Source organism: Rhincodon typus, chromosome 32 (assembly GCF_021869965.1).
Source record: "Rhincodon typus isolate 14 chromosome 32, sRhiTyp1.1, whole genome shotgun sequence".
Classification (NCBI taxonomy): domain Eukaryota; kingdom Metazoa; phylum Chordata; class Chondrichthyes; order Orectolobiformes; family Rhincodontidae; genus Rhincodon; species Rhincodon typus.
In genome coordinates this window covers 1,797,392-1,819,305 of record NC_063363.1, presented here as the reverse complement: position 1 = coordinate 1,819,305, position 21,914 = coordinate 1,797,392, and the positions used below count along the sequence as shown (strand labels likewise).

The window sequence follows — 21,914 nt, the reverse complement described above, 5'->3', positions numbered from 1 at the left end:
TTGGAAGTATACTGCTGTTCTTTTACTATCACTAGGTCAAAACCCTGGAATTCCCTTCCTAAGGGCATTGTGGGTCAACCTACAGAAGGTGGACTGCAGCAGTTCAAGGTGGCAGCTCATCACCACTTTCTCAAGGGCAACTAGGGATGGGCAATAAATACTGGCCATCTCTAGTAGCCCATGTCCCATGAGTAAATTAAAAATAAAATTACTGGTGACAATTACATTGTGGGGTGCCACTGATCAAATGGTGGCTATGGTTACAGTCGCCATATTGGCACAACTATCTTAGACCCAGTAAGACAATAGGCTGGTTTAAAATCAACAGGTCATTTTCTTTGATGAACCTGGTTTCAAACCTTGCACTTGTCCCAGGACTGGAATGTCAACCACTCCCACAATGAGACTTAACTCACAGCAAGAAAGCTGGTCGCCAATAAACTGTGTTAACAGCCAAGAACTAATATGCATAGGTTCCTCATCAACTTCACTGCACTGAGTTATTGTGTAACACAGGTAAGATTATTGATTGTCTCTCTGTCCCTCTCTCAAGGTGGGGTGTGGGATTCGATGATTGTGCGTGCACACCAATGTGGGTGAAGCATATGGGAGGAGGTGGGGAGCAATCCCAGAATGATAACTCGATGAAAGCACTATTGTTTTCAGTCTAATGTTGCCTGTCTCATTAATGGAAGGTGTTGAATAAAGGTCTTCAGGAATCAGTTCACACTCTCACAAAAGAAATCTCTCTCACGCAATGTGTATTTGGGATCTGGATGCTCCACTTGAATGTGCGAGGGAAGCAGACTCAAGGCTTTCAAAAGGAAGCCAGATTGTATTCTGAAACAGACAAACAAATACAATTTGGTGAAGATGGTGAGGGAGTGGTCCTTGGTTAATTGCTCCTTCAGAAGTCAGCAGAGACACAATGGGCCAAGAAGTCTTTTCCTCTGATTTTGTAACAAGGGATAGGTTTAATGTAGACTTAGCTCAGCAGCTTCAGCTGCCATCAGGAAAGCCCACCAGGAAGTCAATATGAAGCTGCATCGTGCGAAGTTAAAGACTTATTTCATACTGGGACTAGAGTTTCAGTCCAGCACAAATGCACAGGTTAAAAATCCCACCCTCACTTTCACTTTGTCAGTTCTGAGAATTCTTTCATGGTAAACAGAGATTATGACTCATACACACTCGTTCTCTGGCACAGAGTCATTGATGGATTGATTGTATAACTTCACCAGACAAGTCACATGATCAGTATGTAAAAGAAATAAAAATAAATGTAAAACTAACCCTGCGCTGCACCTGTCCTGCATGGGTGGGATGGGAACAGTGTAGAGTTAGTTTTACCTTCAGAGTAAAAGAACAGAGGGAGCTTTACTCTGTATATAACTCTATGCTGTCCCTGTCCTGGGACTGTTTGATGGAACAGTGTGGAGGTAGCTTTACTTTCTGTTTGAAATAGTAGAAGGAAATTTATTTTCAGTTTAATAGAGTAGAGAGAATAATACACTGTATTTAAACCAATCTTACACATATCCTGTGAGAGTTTGAAGCAGACAGTGTCAAGACAGCTTTACTTTACTTGTTTCAAATAGAAGAGGTATCTTCACTTTCAGTTTAAAAATGTAGAGAGAGCTTTACTCTGTCTAACCTTGTGCTGGCCCTGCTCTAAGTTGTATAGTAAGACAAGATACATCTTCCAACTTCTTGTGCGCTAAACTCAAATCCTCTGCAGTCAACAATAACCTTACCATAATTAAAGCCTGACATAACCTGTTGTTTGGGGTCTGACAATCATCCAATTTTACTTTGCAATATTCTAAGTTTATAGAAAATTATGCGTGATGAAGTCATGTTGTTTGCAAGTGCCAGAATGCCAGGAAGGAGGAACAAGTCTGCCAACATGCTGCAAACCTGCAACAATCAGGAAGCTACACAGATTCAGCAGGAGGATGTTGTATAGACTGGATTTCTGAAATCATTAAACCAGTAGCAATGAAAGGGTGAACATGCCTGTAATGAGAGGCCAGCACATTGGGAACGGGAGCAGTAATTACACAGCCTGTCTCTGCCTCGGCCCACACACCTATTTATAGAATACTGATGCAGGCAGAATGAGTCCACACCCAGAGTGCAAGTCAGCAGCTCTTCACAATAATTAACAGGCGGATGGAATCCCATCTACTCCACAGAATCTGAACTGTAGCTTCAAGACAGAGCAAGTGTTTGACAACGTTCAGTAGCAATTAAAGACACATCAGCAGGACGAGGAATTCTTGCTACCAGCACCGTCAATATTCCCAATCCCAGAACTCTTTGTCTCAATAACCGCTCCTGATGTCTCATCAACACAGACCCAACACAGGCCACAGAACGAGCCTGGTAAACAAACACACATACCAAACTGCTACGATACATGACTGGGTGTGGCTAGGACTGCATCTAGCTGGAAGAACCGTGACAGACTTTCTTACTAAATGAACAACCAGTGAGTCAGCATCTAGGCTTTCAATCAGCTCACTGCCAAGTAGAAAAGGACATTCTCCAGGCAACATGCTGCTTTACCATCATACACTTAGACAGTCCCCTTTGCCCAGATCAAAGGCATCCTCAGGCCCCTCACAGGAGCATTGTAAAACTTTGGTATTATTTTGTTTGATAGAGTCTCTTAAAGAAGGAAAAAGATATTTAGAGGTTTAGGGATAGAATTCCAGAACATAGTACCAGAGTACCTAAAGGCAGAAAAATTAAAATCACTCTCCAGCTGTCAGAATTAGAAGTTTGTTGAAATGTCAGAGGATGGCAGGAGGGAAGAACGTTAAAGAGATAACATCAGGCTCTGAAAAGATGAGAATTTTAAAAATCGAAATTTGAATGACGAGAGTGTCAAGGATGAAGGGGTGCAGAAAGGGATTAAGGTCACAATCAGAGCAGCCATGCTCTTGTTGAATGATAGAGGAAGCTTGAGGGATTGAATGGGCTTCAGGTACAGCTCGAACAACACTCAAGAAACTCAATGCTGTCCAGGACAAAACACCCGCTTGACTTGAACCCCATCAACCACCTTCAACATTTACTTCCTTCACTACTGACATACATTGGTAGCAGTGTGTGTCATCTACAAGATACACTGTAGTAATTCACCAAGACTCTTCTGACAGCACCTTCCAAATCCTCAACCACTATCACTTTAATGGACAGCCACACAGCATATGAAGGAGGGCATTACCAAGCTTCCCTCCAATCCTGACTTGGAAATAAATTCTGCCCCTTCAATGATGCTGAGTCAAAAATCCCGGAATTCCCTCTATAACAGGACTGCAACAGTTCAAGAAGGCAGCTCAGGGCATCTACAGGTGCACATTAAACGCTAGTTTAGCCAATGCCACCCATATCCCATGAACAAATGAAAAAACAATGATGTTCATATGAAGTGTTGCAGGACAGGAGCCAACATGGGTTTAGCAAGTAAAATGGTGATGGATGAATCAGACTTAGACCAAGTTAGGAAACAAGCAGCAGAGTTTTGGATATTCTCAAGAGTAGAATGTGGGAACTGAGCCACTAACTGTTTTGGTAAAGTTAAGCTAGGTTGCAGTTTCCCAAGATGTGCTTTGCAATCTGGTCAAAGATAAAGACCCACAGGATGGTAAATTAAATTGACTGCAGTCACTGGCCAACACAAGGCCATGATTCTGCCAACTTGTTGGCTGCTATGACAGGAAATGAATGCAGTTGGACTCTATCAGCGGTTCAGTAGAGAATGTGTGCTTGGGACAGCAACAAGACTCAGCTGTTGACGGTTTGTTGAAACTCTGATCATTGCTCAACTTCCCACATCACAACAAATTAAACTGCTTTCAGTGAAGCACTTTACCTTTCAAAGTCAGGATGGATTGCAACAAAACCAAGCCAATGAGGTGGAAGTCAAACGATATCAGCCTCATATCTGCTACATCCTAAAGCAGCAAACAAAGGATGAGCTGTTTGTGTGATGGAGAATGTTGCAGTGTCTCACATCACACTGTGGGTTCATCAACCTCAAAATAAATCTCAACGACTTCCCCTCCGGAAACCACTCGGGTTATATTGTTCACCACGTGCTTTGAACATCTCAAAACACAAGAAATACAAAACTCAGGCTGAAGTGACACAATGAAAGGAAAGGAAGATTGAGGGACTACAGTAAATATTCATCCAGTCAGAGAGAGAGTCAACTGACTTACTTCTGAGTTGATTAAACAGTGAATTTCACACCAAGAAGCAAAACTTAAAACTTTCCAAGCCAGCAGTCAACACAACCTGGACTGAATAGGGCGTCATTTCCAGACTAGGAGGGGTGACCAGACCAGCGCCAGATTTAGAATTCAAAATAACTGCTGTTTAGCACAAACTCTTCTGATGATGATAAATCATGAAGGCAGCGAACCAGAGGAGAGAAATAGGTTGATAATTGTTGGTTCCTCTCCACAGATTTAATACAACTTCACGACTTCCATCTCTGATTTGATGAGTAGCTTCCCTCTTAGGCTGATTATTCAGTGCGGCGGCCTCTTCTACTCTCTTGGTCATAAATCCTATTTAATCCCAAATAGCAACTTTCAACAACAAATTAAGAATCTTTTCCAAAGGCTAGTCATATCTCTTAAAATGGGAATTCCACTCCTTGTGGCTCTGCTGTATTCAGCATGTCAGTTGGTGCAACATGCTATCTGAGTTACACCTCAAGACTGCTCCTGATTCAAATACTGGTCAGACTTGCAATGTCCTCTCCAACTCCGGTTCAAGGCTGACAACTTTTCCACAGCTTTCCCAAAATACGTGCTAGACCAGGATCCACAGCCACACAGTTTCGCCAAAAGACCAACAACAGATCACAGATAATTCTAGTATTACGATGTGTTCAGTATTTCTGATGTTTTTTTGGGTGACTAGACCAACTTCACACCATCCTAAGTGGTTAAATGGGTTTCTCATCAAGGCCACCAGTGGAACGTAACTAGTGAAGCAGCTCAGTAATTTGGACACCAACCTCCTGATTTCCTAAGCAATTGCCCTGATTACCTCACAGGGTAAAATTGCAATCCTTATGGCACAGAAACAAAAACTTGACTGAAGAACTGAAGGGAGAAGGCAATGCCAAATTATCACCTCCAAACACAGAGTGGGCAACAAATAATAATGATTGATCAATCTACAGAAGATTATAGGTAGAAGAGTGTAGGAAAAATCCAGCAATCATTTAACAGTTGGAGCAGGGTACTATTGTTGCTATAGATCATCAAAAAGCTAAGTTGGCTCAATTTTCGTTCCCTCACTTCAGACAGAAGAATGAATGCAAGCCCTGCACTTACCTAGCACTTTTCAGGTGCTTACAAAATGCTTATGGAGGAATGACAGCAGCCAATTTGCACTCAGCAAAATCTTATAAACAGGAAGTGGTAAATCCAGAAGATTGCTTTTTCATTTCTTCCAAAACATTGCTCAGGGATAAATGTTGTCAGAGAGAGTTGGGGGGAAACCCCTACTCACTCTCAAAATGGGCATCACATCATCTTTCACATCCATCCGGAGGGTCGTAAAAGGCCTCAAATTAACATCTCATCTAAAACATGACACTTCCAAATAGGCAGCACCCTCTCAATAATAGCACTGGTGTGTCAGGGTACATTACTAGCTCTAGCTTTTGGAGTGAGGTTTGAACCCATGAACTTTCGGACTCAGGTGAGAGTACTCCCATCCTGACACAGTTCAAAGAATCCTTACAGTGCAGAAAGAGGCCAATCAGCCCAATGTGTCTGCACCGACCCTCCAAAAGAGCATCCCATCCAGATCCAAACCCCCATCCTGTCCCCAAAACCTCCCATTTACCATGGCCAAACCATATAACCTGCACAATTTTGGACTGTGGGAGAAAACCAGAACACCCAGCAGTAACCCACGCAGTCACCCAAGGCTGGAATCAAACCCGCATCCCTGGTGCTGTGAAAGCAGCAGTGCTAGCCACCCTGCTGCCCCTGTTAACACCAGAAAGCTATGAACTCAGATCCTGGACCAGGTCTTAGGCACTTAATCAAGGCTGCCACTATAGAAGTGTAGCACTGTCAAAAGTGTAGACCTTTGGATAAAACATTAAGCCAAAGCCTGATGGATGCAAAAGATCCCTGGTGCTGACTGGAAAAGAATTGAGGAATTCTGCCGATCAGCTGTTCTAACCAACCACCAGAAATAGACTGACTATTCACTCATGTTTGATATCCATGGGATCTTCTGCACCAAGGAACCAGCATGATCATGGTTACTAAGTTCCAATATCCCTGAATTGAAAGCAAAGCACATAGCATCAGTTCTGATAAAGGGCCATGCTACAGAAACACATATTAGTCTATCCATTCCATCTGATTGGGGCAAAGTTGAGACAACATCGTTCCTAGTAAATCATACTTCTTGTCAATTTTTCCCCATAGTGACAAGTGGTCAGTAAAACTCCAAAGGACCGGTTGTCCAAATAGGAAGAATACAATGTCAAAAAGACTTTAGTTGTGAGTTTAGACTAAAGTGCAGGACCTGTACTCCCTGCTGGAGCATAAACCCTTGTAAACCTTTGGGCAAATCATTTAAACTTAACTCATTCTGAATAGTGCCTTCTGGGGCTGACTGAGTTGAAAGGTAGAATTCTATGATACAGATCCCACAGGAGAGCCCTGACTGGGAATAAATGGCAGGGTCTACTGCTGTAGAGAGGTCACTAGTGATGACTCAGGACACTGATACAAAGTGGAATGTCCTCCCATTGAGTTGCAGTGGCTGCTATAATCCTCTATCCACACACCTACTAAAAGATAGGTTATTGCAGACGGAACTGGGCTTGATTAAACCAGGTTTGGGTCCTGTATCTTCAGGCAATCAGAAAGATTACCACTCAGTTCCTGATGTGTGAAGACACAACCAAGTCAACAGCTCAGTGGCCCTTATCCATCATCTTAAATTGCTGGAATGTTCCTTTCACTTTCAAACCGATAATGTCTGGTCGGTCTCAATCAGCTGTTTCATTCTCTGGAAAATCAGTTCCCATTTTACTGCTTCCTGATCAAAAGTTTGCAATCTGATTGGCTGCTTTCAAGCAAAAGCAGATATTATTCCACATGGAACTGCTCTTGTTCCAGAATCTCACTCAGAAATTCTTCACATCAGCTAGGTCTTTCACATTGAAGATGTCCCAATATGTCATGCAAACATTTCTTTCATACAATAAAATTATGAATCATTCCCAACAATCAATAACAGAAACCCCTTCAAATTGGTCACAGCCCTAAATGTACCTCAGAAATCTCCACATTCTGCCCAATTTTTTGCACTATTCCACTCTGGGCATCTAGTGAAATAACAGCTACAATCACATACACCAGCAGCGAGTATACTACTTTGCTCTTTCCTATGAATTCATCTCTCCAAAAGTCCCAATAGACAGGCAGCTAAATTTCTACAGATACACAAAAGCATTTTGATTATTTATGAGCAGTTTGGTTTGTGAAATCCCAAACTTCATCCAACTCGAGGAAGTACTAAAAGATCCATTTCCCATAGTATACTGGTTGATTATTCCACTCTGCAACAAGACTGACAGATCAAAATAGCCACACCTTGTTTTTGTTCAACATTTCAGGACAATGCTAAACTCTATCTCCTTACCAATCCCTGAATTGTGGAGTGCTCATACTGCCAGTGAGTCAGTGATTCCATGGAATTTTCCATCAAGCATGTGTGCTCTGAATTAGAAACTCTTCCAGTGGGCCCCAATACCTCACCTGCAAATCCCTTACTGTAACAGGGTAGGGATAGAAGGATGGGAATATAATGTGAAACCAAAGAGCAAACTCAACAGTGTCATATTATACTATGATCCAGTATAGTTAGCATTCAAGGTTTATAACTGTTTTTCATTCTAGTCTCTGTCATTAATTATTATCTAACTGCACTCGGATTTGACTGTTCGCCAATACCCATGTAGAAAAAGAATTGAAACTGTGAACTATAGCTTCCAACATACCATTAATTATCTCATAGATTCAGCAAACTAAAAGCGAATGTTACTGATCCTGTCACCATTACTGTCTGGTTCCTAGGATAAGTTTATCTTAACACAGATGCCATTCAGCCCTTCAAACTTGTTCAGCTCTTCACAAGGTGTCCAATATTCCTCCTCATAATCCTGCATTTTTTTCCTTTTCATGAATCATGCAATTACCTTTTAAAAGTTATTGAATACGCTTCCATCACCCATTTAAAACTATAAAATTTTCATTGCATCCCACCCCCAAAACAAGTTATTTTCTGAAAAATCTGAAAGCCTCTGATTCGCAACCCTCTTGCTCGGTCTGTCTTCCTCACATTAGCCTATCCTTCATGATTTTGAAAGATTCTGGCAAATCTGCTCTTAACCTTGCCTGCTCCAAGGTGAACAATCCCAGCTTCTCCAGCACAAGTCCGGGCACCACTGTCGAGAATCTCTGCATCCTCTCGATCCGCTTGCTCTTCCCAGGAATATCAGAGTGAGATTAATACAGGCCACAATAAGAAATGATCACCCAGGTAACTATCTTCAGTCGGGTTTTTTAAGCAACTCTCTTACCTCTCACTCAGGCCGGACGGTGTAACGCTCATTTGGCTCCTCTCAATGATTCCAAGTTTATCCAATTCTCATTTTCTCCTCCGCAATCTCCCCCGAGTTTTCCGCCGCTCCCGGCCGAGATCTAAATGCGGGACAACCGGCCTTCGTAGTGCTCTAGGGGCCGCCGCTTCTGACGGTTCACAGGCGTCTCCAGAAGTGAACACCCATCCCCGGGTCCGGGGCCAAAACTGAAACCGGGGCCGCCGCCTCCCCGGTGGGGGGGGAGGGGGGGGAACAGTGGGATTACGGCTCTTGGGCCAAACCGGGATCAGGATCCACTCAGAAACAAAGTATCCGCAAGGAAGAAAAGCAATAAAATGCAGCACAATGTATCAGGAAAGTAGCAGATTGTATCCCAATGTATCCCGGGCTCTCGGCTCCGGGCCTCGGGCTCTCCTTGGCTCCGGGCCCCGGTCGCTGGCTTCGGGCCTTGGACTCTCCCCAGCTCCGGCCCCGTCTCCCAGATACTCAGTCCCGGTCAGTTAGTCGCTGTCGCTGTCAGTGTCTGGGTGTGGGGTCCCCCGCCCCCGGACAGTGTCCCCGGTCCCGGTCCCGGTGCCGGTTGTTACTTTGTTACTTCACTCGAGCCGCTTCACCTCCGCCCTCCATCCGCCGCCGCCGCCTCGCCGCCTCCAGACCTACTCCGCGCAAAGTAATCCTGTGCAGCAACACTTCCTTCCCAACCCCGGGGTCAAACCCGCTCCCCACCCGCAGTCAGTCCTGCACTAAACCTGGAGTCAATGCTGCCCTGCCCCGGAGTCAAGTGTATCCCAGAACATTGTCGGAATATACGGAAGAAATTGCAGGGCCCATAGCAGAGACGTTTGTATCATTGACAGCCACGAGTAAGGACCCAGCAGACTGATGGGTGGCTAATGTTGTGCCATCATTTACGAAAGGCTGCAAAGAAAAGCCAGCAAACTACAGTCCAATGAGTTTGACATCAGTAGTAGGTAAGTTGTTGGAAGGGATTCTGAGAGACAGAATGATTTTACATGCATGTGTAAAGGCAAGGACTGAATAGGGATAGTCAGCCTGGCTTTGTGTGTGGGAAATCATGACTCACAAACTTGATTGAGTTTTTTGAAGAGCTGACCAAGAAGATAGATGAAGACAGAGCAGTAAACGTTATCTACAATGGACTTTAGCAAGGCCTTCAACAAGCCTCCACATGCTAGATTTGTTAGTAAGGTTAGATCACATGGAATCCAGAGAGAGCTAGCTAATTGGATACAAAATTGGCTTGACGACAGGAGACCTGAGGGTGAGGTGCAGGACAGTTGTTGTTCAGACTGGAGGCCTGTGACCAGCAGTGCACCACAAGGATGGATGCTGGGTCCACTGTTGTTTGTCATTTAAAAAAAACGATCTGGATGAGAATTTAGGAGACGTGGTTAGAAAGTTTGTGGATGACACCAAAATTGGTGGTATAGTGGACCGTGAAGGTCACCTAAGAGTACAATGGGATCTTGATTAACTTGGCCAATGGACCGAGGAATGGCAGATGGAGTTTAATTTAAATAAAAGAGGGGTGTTGCATTTTGGTAAGACAAACCAGAGCAAGACTTGTACATTTAATGGTAGGGCCCTGGGGAGTGTTATCAAAGGGAGAGACCAAGAGGTTCAGGTACATAGTTCCTTGAAAATGGTGTCACAAGTGGACATGGTGGTGAAGATGGCATTTGGCACACTTGCCTTCATTGGTCAGAGCATTGAGAACAGGAGTTGGGATGTCATGTTGCAGTTCTACAAGATATTGTCAAGGCTACGTGTGGAGAACTATGTACAATTCTGGTCACTCTGTGGTAGGAAGAATGTTATTAAACAGGAAAGGGTGCAAAAAAGATTTACAAGGATGTTACCAAGACTGGAGGGTTTGAGTCATACGGAGAGGCTCAGGCTAGTCTCCCTGTGTCCGTGTAGCAGACTGAGGGGTGACCTTACAGAGATTTATAAAAGACGCATCGATAAGATGAATAGCCAAGGTCTTTTCCCGATGTTATGAAGTCTATAACTAGAGGGCATAGGTTTAAGATGAGGGAGGAAAGATTTAAAAGTGACCTGAGAGGCAACTTTTTCACACAGAGGGTGGTGTGTATAAGAAATAAGCTGCTAGGGGAAGTGGTGGAGGCTGGTACAATTCCAACATTTAAAAGCCACCTGGATGGGTACAGCAATGGGGCCTAGTTCAGTTTAGGAAACCTGGTCAGCATGGATGAGTTGAATCGAAGGGTTTGTTTCCATGCTGTATGACTCAATGACTCCATGACACAAGTCAGTTTGTCCCACTCCAAACTCCAGTCAATCATGTACCAAAGCCAGAGTCTGTCCCACTCCAAACTTGGAGTCAATCCTGTACCAAACCTGGACTTAATCCCCTTCCTGACCCAATTCAGTCTTGGACCAATCCTGAAACTAGTCTTGCTCCACATCCAGAGTCAGTCCCACTCCAAAAATGAGTCAATCCCCTAGCAAATCAGAAATCAATCTGCTTCCACACCCAGGATAAATCCCGCTCCAAACCCAGAGTCCATTTTGCTGGGAAGTGCCGTGAGTTATTTATCCAATAATGTTTCCTAATCCCAAACTTCAGTCCTTCCCCATCCCTTGGGAAAGATTTGTTTTCCTTCTGGTTTGATTGGTTCAGAAATGCCTGATAAGTCCAATGGCTGACCTTCAGAATGTGGGGCAGCTGAGGTGTGTGGAAGTTTGGGTACTCCCTCCAACACCTCCATTTCGTGACTAAACTTTCCGAAATCTCCACTGGATCTGAGACATCGACAACTCAGAAACCCCTCAGCCCAGGACCTGGCTGTATTCAGGATGTGTCAGTTCTATTGAATGTTTCCACCAAAACGGGCTGTGTTCATATTGGGAATTGCAGAACATGAACTAGTGAAAGGACTGCATGAACAGTCCAGACAGCGTTATTCAGTTACAAGTGACTTTACAATTGAGATATGTAAAAATAAACCATAACTCTAAAACAAGCATGAATCACATCAGTATCCTGGTTCTGCTGCCTCTGCTGACTAACTCTTCCCTCTGAAGACTACACATGATCTTGACTCCTGATATGAAAGCTTTGAGAGTATATCTTACCCAAAGTGTTTAATTACCAACATTCTTGTCTATGATAGTGGCACAGTAACTCAGTGGTTAGTACTGCTGCCTCACAGTGCCAGGGACTGGGGTTCAAATCCACCCTCAGGCGACCGTCTGTGTGGAGTTTGCACATTCTCCCCATGTCTGCATGGCTTCCCTCTGGGTGTTTCAGTTTACTCCCACAGTTAAGGATGTCAGGATTCTACAAATACATTAAGGACAAAAGGGTAACTATGAAGAGAATAAGGATCCTTAAAGATCAGCAACGCCGCCCATGTGTGGAACCGCAGGAGATGGGGGAGATAATCTGATTTTGAATGAGTATTTTGCATCAGTATTTACTGTGGAGTGGAAATGCAAGCTAGAGAACTTGGGGAAATAAATAGGCACATTTTGAAAAATGTCCACATTACAGAGGAGGTGGTACTGGATGTCCTAAAATGCATAAAGGTGGATAAACCTCCAGGACTTGATTAGGTGTACCCTAGAACTCTGTGAGAAGCTAGGGAAGAGATTGCTGGGCCCCTGGCTGAGATATTTGTATCATTGATAGCCACAGGTAAGGTGATGAACAACCCGACGTTGGCTAACGTGGTGCCACTATTTACGAAAGGTGGTAAAGAAAAGCTAGGGAACTATAGGCTGGTGAGCCTGACATTGGTAGTGGGCAAGTTGTTGGAGGGGATCTTGAGGGACAGGACTTACGTGTATTTGGAAAGGCAAAGACTGCTTAGGGATAGTCAACATAGCTTTGTGCGTGGGATGATTGAAGGCAAAGTGGTGGACATGATCTATATGGACTTCAGTAAGGCATTCGACAAGGTTCCACGTGGTAGACTGGTTAGCAAGGTTCAATTACATGGAAAACAGGGAGATCTTCCATTTGGATACAGAACTAGCTCAAAGGTAGGAGACAGATAGTGTTGGTGGAGGGTTGCTTTTCAGACTGGAGGCCTGTGACCAGCTGTGTGCCACAAGGATTGATGCTGGGTCCACTGCTTTTCGTCAGTTTATATAAATGATTTGGATGTGAACCTAGGAGGTATGGTTTGCAGGTGACACCAAAACTGGAGGTGTAGTGGACAGCGAAGAAGGTTAACCCAGAGTACAACGGGACCTTGATCAGATGGGCAAATGGGCCAAGGAGTGGCAGATCGAATTTAATTTAAATAAATGTGAGGTGCTGCATTTTGGAAAGGCAAATCAGAGTAGAATTATACACTTAATGGTAAGGTCCTGCGGAGTGTTGCTGAACAAAGAGACCTTGAAGTGCAGGTTCATAGTTCCTTGAAAGTCGAGTTGGAGATAGACAGGATAGTGAAGAAGGCATTTGGTATGCTTGCCTTTATTGGTCATTGCATTGAATATAGGAGTTGGGAGGTCATGTTGTGGCTATACAGGGCATTGGTTAAGCCACTGTTAGAATACTGCATTCAATTCTGGCCTCCCTGCTATAGGAAGGACGTTGTGAAACTTGAAAGGGCTCGGAAAAGATTTACAAGCATGTTGCTAGGGTTGGAGGGTTTGAGCTATAGGGAGAGGCTGAATAGGCTGGGGCTATTTTCCCTGGAGCATTGGAGGCTGAGGGGTGACTTTATAGAAGTTTATAAATTCATGAGGGGCATAGATAGGTTGAATAGCCGTGGTCTTGTCCCCAGGCTAGTGGAGTCCAAAACTAGAGGGCATAGGTTTAAGGTGAGAGGGGAAAGATTTAAAAGGGACCTAAGGGGCAAGTTTTTCACACAGAGGGTGGTGTGTGTATAGAATGAGCAGCCAGAGGAAGTGATGGAGACTGGTCCAATTACAACACTTAAAAGCCATCTGGTTGGGTACATGAATAGGAAGGGTTTAGAGGGATATAGGGCAAATGCTGGCAAATGTTAATTTAGGATATCTAGTTGGCATGGTTAAGTTGGACCAAAGGGTCTATTTCCATGCTGTATAACTCTATGACTCTATGCAGGTTAGATGGATTGACCGTGCTAAATTGCCCATAGTGTCCATGAGCAGGCTAGTTGGATTAACCATGGGAAATGCAGGGTTACTGGGATAGGGTGGGGTGGATCTGGGTAGGATGCTGTTCAGAAGGTAAGTATGGACTCAATGGGCTGAATGGCCTGCCTTCCCACTGTAGGGATTCTACGAAATGAAGCTATCTACATTTCATAGAAACTGGAACAGGAAATAAACTAATATCAAATGCTACTGTCACATACCTCCAGCTACACAGACCAGTGAAGTTTCCGTACAAAACACACAGGGAACGGGATGATACAAGGTGCAAGAATACTCTCTACTTGCCTGGATTACAGCATCTTCAATAACGCTCAAGAAGCTTTACACCATCCAGGACAGTGCAACCCATTTGATTGGCACTACATCTACAAACATTCACTCCCTCCACCACCGATGCTCAGTAGCAGCAGTGTGTACTATCTAGAAGATGCACTGCAAAAATTCACTAAGGCTCTTTACACAGCACCTTCCCAACCCACAACTAATTATGTCTGGAAGGCCAAGGGCAGTAAATATGTGAGAACACCACCATCTGCTAATTCCCCTTCAAGCAATATACACCCCACTACTCCAGGACATTGGGTGCATGTGTGATTCTGTTTGGAGCCATATTTCAGACAACCTAATAACAATGTGAATTCCCATTCTTTCTGAGTTTTGGTGGACTGAGGAGGATGACATCATGTCAGAAGAGTCTCCAATGTTTGCTCACAGAATCAACTAATTTCAGGCCCTTATTTCTGCCTGTGTAACAAATTGAATTGCCTCTTCCAGTGTTAAATTCTTCTAAAATTGAAGGAAGTCTGATAACTTCTCATTCCTCACACCAAATACTATATAGTCTCTAATTAATTAAACTTTCAAAGCTCTGTACATACAACATCCTGGTAGATGCCATGACTCTGTTACAATGGTTTCTAATAATTCTCCAAAATGCTGAAATAATTGATTAAATATCCTGCAGTCTACATCTAGCTTTTGTTTCGGGTCTAAAGTGCATGTTGAATTTGCTAATCAATGCATCGTACTGCATAGTACTCTCTTCCACACTTTCTCTGACCAGAAAATCACCAATTGCTGGGTCTACAGCATATTAAAAACTTGCTGCCTTGAAAGCACTTCTCCTTTGCATGTAAGCCTGAAACTTTTCTAGAACACTGAAACTCCACTTCTAGAGTTCCCACTTCTGGCCTCACTGGGTTCTGTTATCAATGGGTGAGCTAATGGCAAGGTCTCTAATGAAGCTGTCATTCCCATGTGACTGTCACACCTGACTGACCTCGGTGAGTACTTTGATTTTTCATTCTTACTACTAAAATGTTCCAATGTGTTTTGCTTGCCAGAGTATTACTGGTTCCTGGCAAGTCTTTCAAGTTTTCTGAGATTTTCTTACCTTAGCCTTCAGAGTCTTCCTGTTCTGTAGCCCTGAAATTAAAGTCTTCCAAGATCCTTTACCTTTCTTTGTGGACTTATCCTTTGCCATTTTTTGAAGTCTGCTGAGGTCTTCACCTGTGTTTGTATTTTTCCCTCCTTTCTGAGGTCCTGTCCTCCCTGTGGAGTCTTCCCTTTTCACAAATCACAATATGCATAATAATTTAGATGAGGAAACTAAATGTAATGTCTCCAAGTTTGAAGATGACACAAAGCTGGGTGGGAAGGTGAATTGTGAGAAGGATGCAGAGATGCTTCAGTGTGAATTGGACAAGTTGAGCAAGTAGGCAAATGCATGGCATTTGCAAATGTGGATAAATGTGAAGTTTTGTAGCAAAAACAGGAAGGCAGATTATTTTCCAACTGGCAATAGATTGGGGAAAAAGGGGAGATGCAACAAGACCTGGGTGTCCTTGAACATCAGTCACAAAGTAAGCAGGCAGGTTCAGCGGGTGATGAAGGCGGCAAACGGTACTTTGGCCTTCATAGCAAAAGGATTTAAGTACAGGAGTAGGAATGTCTTGCTGCAATTGTACAGGACCTTCGTGAGACCTCTGGAGTATTGTGTGCAGTTTTGGTCTCCTTTTCTAAGGAAGGACATTCCGCCAGCAAAGATTTAGCAGATTGATTCCTGGGATGGCAGGACTGATAATATAAAGAGAGACTGGATGGTTAGTACTATCTTCATTGGAATGTGGAAGAGTGATGAGGTACCTGAAGTCATACAAGACGGAAACAGACCCTTTGGCCCAATTCATCCATGCCAACCAAGTTTCCCAAACTAAATTAGTCTCACTTGCCTGCCTTTGGCCCATATCCCTCTGAACTTTTCCTATTTGTGTACCTGTCCAAATGTCTTTTAGATGTTGTAACTGAACCTGCATCTACTACTTCCTCTGAAAATTAGTGATCAAATTACTTAAAACAATGCAAACACGTAAGTGCAGAATTGAATTTTTATGTTTACTAAATAGAAACAGACTATAATGCATCGTTGGACAGTGAAGATTTGTACAATAAAACAATCAGTTTAATCATTTTTGTATGTAGTCTCTTTATAATAATGGCTCTGCCCGTGGGTTGAGGGAGCTGGCACTTGACTGAGTATCAGAAATCTGAAAGGTCTGAGACCCAGTGTGTCCAGGACCCTCAGACCCAACAGGCTGAAATCCAAGAGTCTGGAGGGTGTTTACCTCCTTTGATAGTTTCATGTGCAAATAGGTTTCCCTTTTATTGAGTAAATGGTGCAAAATAATGCAACTCTAGTGTTACTCCAAATGTTGCTTCAGAGGTTATTCCAGCTTCACATCTTATCTCTCAGATCAGTTAAGAAATAGAATAAGTGTCAGTTGTTTAATAACTTTAAATTCCGTAAAACAAGCACTGACACAAGCACAAGTACCTTAAAAACAGCAGAAAATGTTGAATTTTAAAATGTCATAATGAGGTATTAATTTCTGTTTTGAATGTGCTTTACAACATCCTTACTCTTTGAAATCCTCCTGATAACAGTTACCATGAGTTTCCATCACCTGATCAACGATCAGTCCATTTTTAACAATGAATAGACTGAGCAATCCTGCATACTAGGATGAGCTCATTTTATCAACAGGAAGATCTGAGTTTAAACTAATCACAAACTCAAATGTAACTCACTCAAAAACCCATACACTGACACAGAGTTAAAAATCAGGCCCAATGAATCACTTATTGAGGACAGACTCTGGCTCATTCTCAATCTTCATATCTTCCAGTAATTCCAGAATATTAGAATCCTTTAATGTTCCACTGTGATGATATATAGCCCAGAGAGGAGGGGAGTGTAAGGGAAGAATGGAAGAGGAAGAGGGGAGGCAGTGAGCTGGGAAGGGGTAAAGGAAGAGGGAGGAGAGAATAGGGAGATGAGAGTGGGCAAAGCTGTCAGCCACTGGATATTTACAACCAAGAGATTGTATCTTGAGGGGACAAGGTCTTGAAGGTCTCCCTCTCCCTTTGGGTCCAAACAGTCACTGTGCCCAGCTCCAAAACGTTGGGGGTGTTCACACTTAAGAACTGATTGTCTGCTCATACTTGAAACAAAGATTAATTCTTAAGTAAATCTAGTACCTGAAGGCTCAAGAACAAAAGTTGATCGTAAGAGATTTAGAACAGATGACTAGAGAAATATCTTCAACACAGAGAGAACCGTCCATCTTGTGGATTCATTCTAGAGTTCTGAAAGAAATTTGTCAACATTTGACATTAGATCGAGGAGAGGATTGGAAGGAATTTGAAAGATGTAGGAGCAGGACAAGTAAATCAGAGAGTCATAGAGTTTTTACAGCATGAAAACAGGTCCTTCAGTCCATCATGTTTGTGCCAGTCATCAGCCATCCATCAACTCTAATCCTATTTCCCAGCACTTGGCATGTAGCCCTGCACATGCTGGCATTTCAAGTGCTCATCTCAATATTTCTTAAATGTCGAAGATTTTCGCCCCAGATATCTATACACCCCGGTGAAAAAACAATTTCCTCAAATGCCCTGTAAAGAACAAAGAACAAAGAAAATTACAGCAAAGGAAGAGGCCCTTTGGCCCTCCAAGCCTGTGCCGATCCCGATCCTCTAAACCTGTCACCTATTTTCCAAGGATCTGTATCCCTCTGCTCCCTGCCCATTCATGTATCTGTCTAGATACATCTTAAATGACGCTATCGTGCCCGCCTCTACCACCTCCGCTGGCAATGCGTTCCAGGCACCCACCACTCTCTGCGTAAAGAACGTTCCACGCATATCTTCCTTAAACTCTTCCCCTCTCACCTTGAAATCGTGACCCCTAGTAATTGAGTCCCCCACTCTGGGAAAAAGCTTCTTGCCATCCACCCTGTTTATGCCTCTCATGATTTTGTAGACCTCAATCAGGTCCCCCCTCAACCTCCGTCTTTCTAATGTAAATAATTCTAATCTACTCAACCTCTCTTCATAGCTAGCGCCCTCCATACCAGGTAATATCCTGGTGAACCTCCTCTGCACCCTCTCCAAAGCATTCACATCCTTTTGGTAATGTGGCTACCAGAACTGTACGCAGTATTCCAAATGTGGTCGAACCAAAAACGTATACAACTGTAACATGACCTGCCAACGCTTGTGCTCAATACCCCGTCCGATGAATGAAAGCATGCCGTATGCCTTCTTGACCACTCTATCGACGTGCGTTGCCACCTTCAGGGTACAATGGACCTGAACACCAGATCTCTCTGTGCATCAATTTTCCCCAGGGCTTTTCCATTTACCTTATAGTTCGCTCTTGAATTGGATCTTCCAAAATGCATCACCTCGCATTTGCCTGGATTGAACTCCATCTGCCATTTCTCCGCCCAACTCTCCAATCTATCTATGTTCTGCTGCATTCTCTGACAGTTCCCTTCACCATTTGCTACTCCACCAATCTTAGTGTCATCTGCAAACTTGCTAATCAGACCATCTATACCTTCCTCCAGATCATTTATGTATATCACAAAGAACAGTGGTCCCAACACGGATCCCGGTGGAACACCATTGGTCACAGTTCTCCATTTTGAGAAACTCCCTTCCACTACAGCTCTCTGTCTCCTGTTGCCCAGCCCGTTCTCTATCCATCTAGCTAGTGCACTCTGGACCCCATGCAACTTCACTTTCTCCATCAGCCTACCATGGGGAACCTTATTAAACGCCTTACTGAAGTCCATGTATATGACATCTACAGCCCTTCCCTCATCTATCAACTTTCTCACTTCCTCAAAGAATTCTATCAAGTTGGTAAGACATGACCTTCCCTGCACAAAACCATGCTGCCTATCACTAATAAGCCCATTTTCTTCCAAATGTAAATAGATCCTATCCCTCAGTATCTTCTCCAGCAGCTTCCCCACCACTGACATCAGGCTCACCGGTCTATAATTACCTGGATTATCCTCGCTACCCTTCTTAAACAAGAGGACAACGTTAGCAATTCTCCAGTTCTCCGGGACCTCACCCGTGCTATTTCCTCTCTCGCTTCCCTCAGTAACCTGGGATAGATCCCATTCGGACCCGGGGACTTGTCCACCCTAATGCCTTTTAGAATACCCAACACTTCTCCCCTCCTTATGTTGACTTGACCTAGAGTAATCAAACATCTATCCCTAACCTCAACATCTGTCATGTCCCTCTCCTCAGTGAATACCGACGCAAACTACTCATTAAGAATCTCACTCATTTTCTCTGACTCCTCACATAACTTCCCTCCTTTGTCCTTGAGTGGGCCAACTCTTTCTCTAGTTACCCTCTTGTTCCTTATGTACGAATAAAAGGCTTTGGGATTTTCCTTAACCCTGTTTGCTAAAGATATTTCATGACCCCTTTTAGCCCTCTTAATTCCTCGTTTCAGATTGGTCCTACTTTCCCGATATTCTTCCAAAGCTTCATCTGTTTTCAGTCGCCTAGACCTTATGTATGCTTCCTTTTTCCACTTTGCTAGTCTCACAATTTCACCTGTCATTCCCTAATCTTGCCCTTTCTATCTCTCATTTTCACAGGGACATGTCTGTCCTGCACTCTAATCAACCCCTCTTTAAAAGCCTTCCACATATCAAGTGTGGATTTACCCTCAAACAGCTGCTCCCAATCCACATTCCTCAGCTCCTGTCGAATCTTGCTATAGTTGGCCTTCCCCCAATTTAGCACTCTTCCTTTAGGACCACTAAACTTCCTACTCTTTATCTTAAACTGTGCTCCCTGGTTACTGACCTTCCACTAAAGAGAAAACGTTTCTCCTTACCTATCCTATCTATGCCTCACAGAACCTCATACACCTCAGTAATATACAGCATTGCCCACCACCGCCCCCCAACCACCACCAAGCCTTTCTAGTCTTTCTTCGTAACTGAGTCACTATCCCACAGGCAACATCCTGGTGAATCTCCTCTGCACCCCCTCTAGTGCAATCACATCCTTCCTATAATGTGGCAACCAAAACTCTATACAGTACTCCAGCTGTAGCCTAGCTAAATATGATTAAAATTGCTTCCCTTGTGGAGGATAATTGATGATGTGGATTGTATGAGCTGAAAAGCCTTCTCACAATCAACCCATTTTTGCCTTTCAGCACAAACCACTGGGCTGGACATTCTCCATGTGTATGTTGAATATCTCGATCAATATTTGGAGGCAATTATCTAACATTTTCTTCTGCAGGGTAATCTCAACTCAGTTATAGGATATAAATTTTTCTTTAACCTGGCAGTTAGTAAACAACTCTGTAATGAAAGTAAATCTCAAAATTCCACAATGCATATCATGGCATTAGAGGAAGTACAAACAGGTTTCACAAAGATTATATCAGAATTGACTGATTGCAGCCATCAGGAAAACTGAACAGGCCTAGGTTGCTTGCTTTTGAAATAATTTTATATAATTCCTCTCTTTAGCATTCCATTGTGAACACAGAGTTCCATTATGAGCCCATCACTCTATACCCAGATCCGCCGTAAGCTCCTAATTTTAAACAGGGCCTGACGGAGAACCTTCACTCCTCAATCCTCCTTGCTAACATCTGGGGATTTGTGCTAAAATTGATAGAACTGTCCACAGGCTAGTCAAGCCACATGAGATAGCCTTGGCAAATTAGGTTAAAGATAATCCAAAGAGGTTCTACAAGTACATTAAGAGCAAGACAGCAACTAGAGAGAGAGAGAGAGTAGGGCTCCTTAAAGATCAAAGGGGTCACCTTTGTGTTGAACCTCAGGAGATGGGCGAGATATTAAACAAATATTTTGGGTCAGTTTTTACTGTGGAGAAAGAAATGGAGGCTAGAGAACTTGGGGAAATAAAGCTTTGAAAAAAGGTTTTGAAAACATTTCACATTACAGAAAAGGACATGCCGGAGGTCTTAGAAAATATAAAGGTGGATAAATCAGGACCTGATTTAGTGTATCCCCGTACATAGTTGAATGTTAGAGAGGAAATTGCAGGGCCTCTTGCGAAAATGTTTGTATCACCTATAACTATAGGCGAGGTGCCAGATGACTGGAGAGTAGCTACTGTTCTGCCTTTGTTTATAAAGGGATGTAAAGAGAAGCCTGGGAACTGTAGATCTGTTAGCCTGACTTTGGTGGATAAGTTGTTAGAAGTGATTCTGAAAGATAGGATTAATATGCTGGAGAAGCAAGGAATGATTAGGGATACTCAGCGTGGTTTTGTGAGAGTTAAATAGTGTCTCACAAACTTGATTGAGTTTTTTGAGGAAGTAACCAAGAAGATTGACGAGGACAGAGCAGTTGATGTTGTTTACTTGGACTTTAGTAAAGCCTTTGACAAGATTCTGCTTGGTAGACCAATAGTAAAGTTACATCACATGAGATTCAGGGTGAGCTTACCAATTGGATACAAAACTGGCTTAACAGTAGGAGACAGACAGGGTTGGAGAGTTGTTTTTTTGGACTGGAGGCTGGTGACCAGTGGTGTTCCACAGGGATAGGTGCTGGGTCCATTTTTGTTTGTCATTTGTATAATTGATTTAGATTAGAATATAGAAGGCATGGTTAGTAAGTTTGCAGATGACACCAAAATTGGTGGTATAGTGGCCAGTGAAGAAGGTTATCTGAGATTACAAATAAAGCTTGACCAATTGGGTCAATGGGCTAAAGTGAGGCAGATGGAGTTTAACTTGGATAAACATGAGGTATTGCAT

The 21,914-nt window shown here is 43.3% G+C and overlaps 1 protein-coding gene across 1 annotated transcript in view; it reads right to left on the bottom strand.

The window, feature by feature from the left end:
- Nucleotides 1–9,516, bottom strand: part of LOC109910615 (rho guanine nucleotide exchange factor 12) — a 127,213-nt gene extending 117,697 nt beyond the window's left edge. The window contains exon 1 of the mRNA XM_048615346.1: nt 8,636–9,516. Coding sequence (XP_048471303.1) covers nt 8,636–8,667 — 32 coding nt within the window. The 5' untranslated portion in view covers nt 8,668–9,516. The remainder of the gene's footprint in view (nt 1–8,635) is intronic.
- Between the last annotated feature and the right edge of the window lie 12,398 nt (nt 9,517–21,914).